General features: G+C 37.3%; 1 protein-coding gene across 1 annotated transcript in view; it reads left to right on the forward strand.

Moving 5' to 3' along the window:
• The window catches only part of LOC107687363 (mitogen-activated protein kinase kinase kinase 10-like), a gene marked incomplete at its 3' end in the record, with an annotated part of 25,666 nt that extends 25,344 nt beyond the window's left edge, over positions 1-322 (forward strand). The window contains exon 4 of the mRNA XM_016484647.1: positions 147-322. Within this exon, the coding sequence (XP_016340133.1) occupies positions 147-322 (176 nt within the window). The remainder of the gene's footprint in view (positions 1-146) is intronic.
• Positions 323-616: the final 294 nt, after the last annotated feature.

The following is a 616-nucleotide window of genomic DNA, read 5'->3' on the forward strand; positions in this document are numbered from 1 at the left end:
CTCCCCCTGCCCTGAGGCCTTTGCACAGCTGCTGGGAGGTAAGAACAGTTACGGTTGAACCACATGAAACATTGACCTGTGAGATGTCCACTCTTTACATCAGATCATTATTCATCTGTCTCTCTCTCTCTCTCTCTCTTCTGTAGAGTGTTGGTGTCCTAACCCACATGGACGTCCTTCTTTTGGAAGTATCTTGAAAAGGCTGGTGGACATTGAGCAATCAGCCATGTTTCAGATGCCGCTCGAGTCTTTCCATTCCCTGCAGGAAGACTGGAGGCTGGAGATCCAGCAGATGTTTGATGAATTGCGAGCAAAAGAGAAGGTTAGGACCATAAACTGATGTTTGTTTTATATTTAATACAACTCAAGGAGGGGTTGGTTGGATGTTTTAATGTTTTCTTTTATTTTCAGCAAAGGCTCCATTTATTTGATCAAAATACAGTAATAACAGTAATATTTTCAAAATATTATGACAACTTTAACTGTTGAAAATTTTATTATAAAACTTTTTTATTTTTTTAAAATGGCATCATGTTTTCAGAAATCATTCTAAAATGCTGATTTGGTGCTCAAGAAAATTGCTCATTATCAACATTGAAAACATTGCGTAATATTT

Source organism: Sinocyclocheilus anshuiensis, unplaced genomic scaffold, assembly GCF_001515605.1.
Source record: "Sinocyclocheilus anshuiensis isolate Anshui unplaced genomic scaffold, SAMN03320099.WGS_v1.1 scaffold3378, whole genome shotgun sequence".
Taxonomy (NCBI): Eukaryota; Metazoa; Chordata; class Actinopteri; order Cypriniformes; family Cyprinidae; genus Sinocyclocheilus; species Sinocyclocheilus anshuiensis.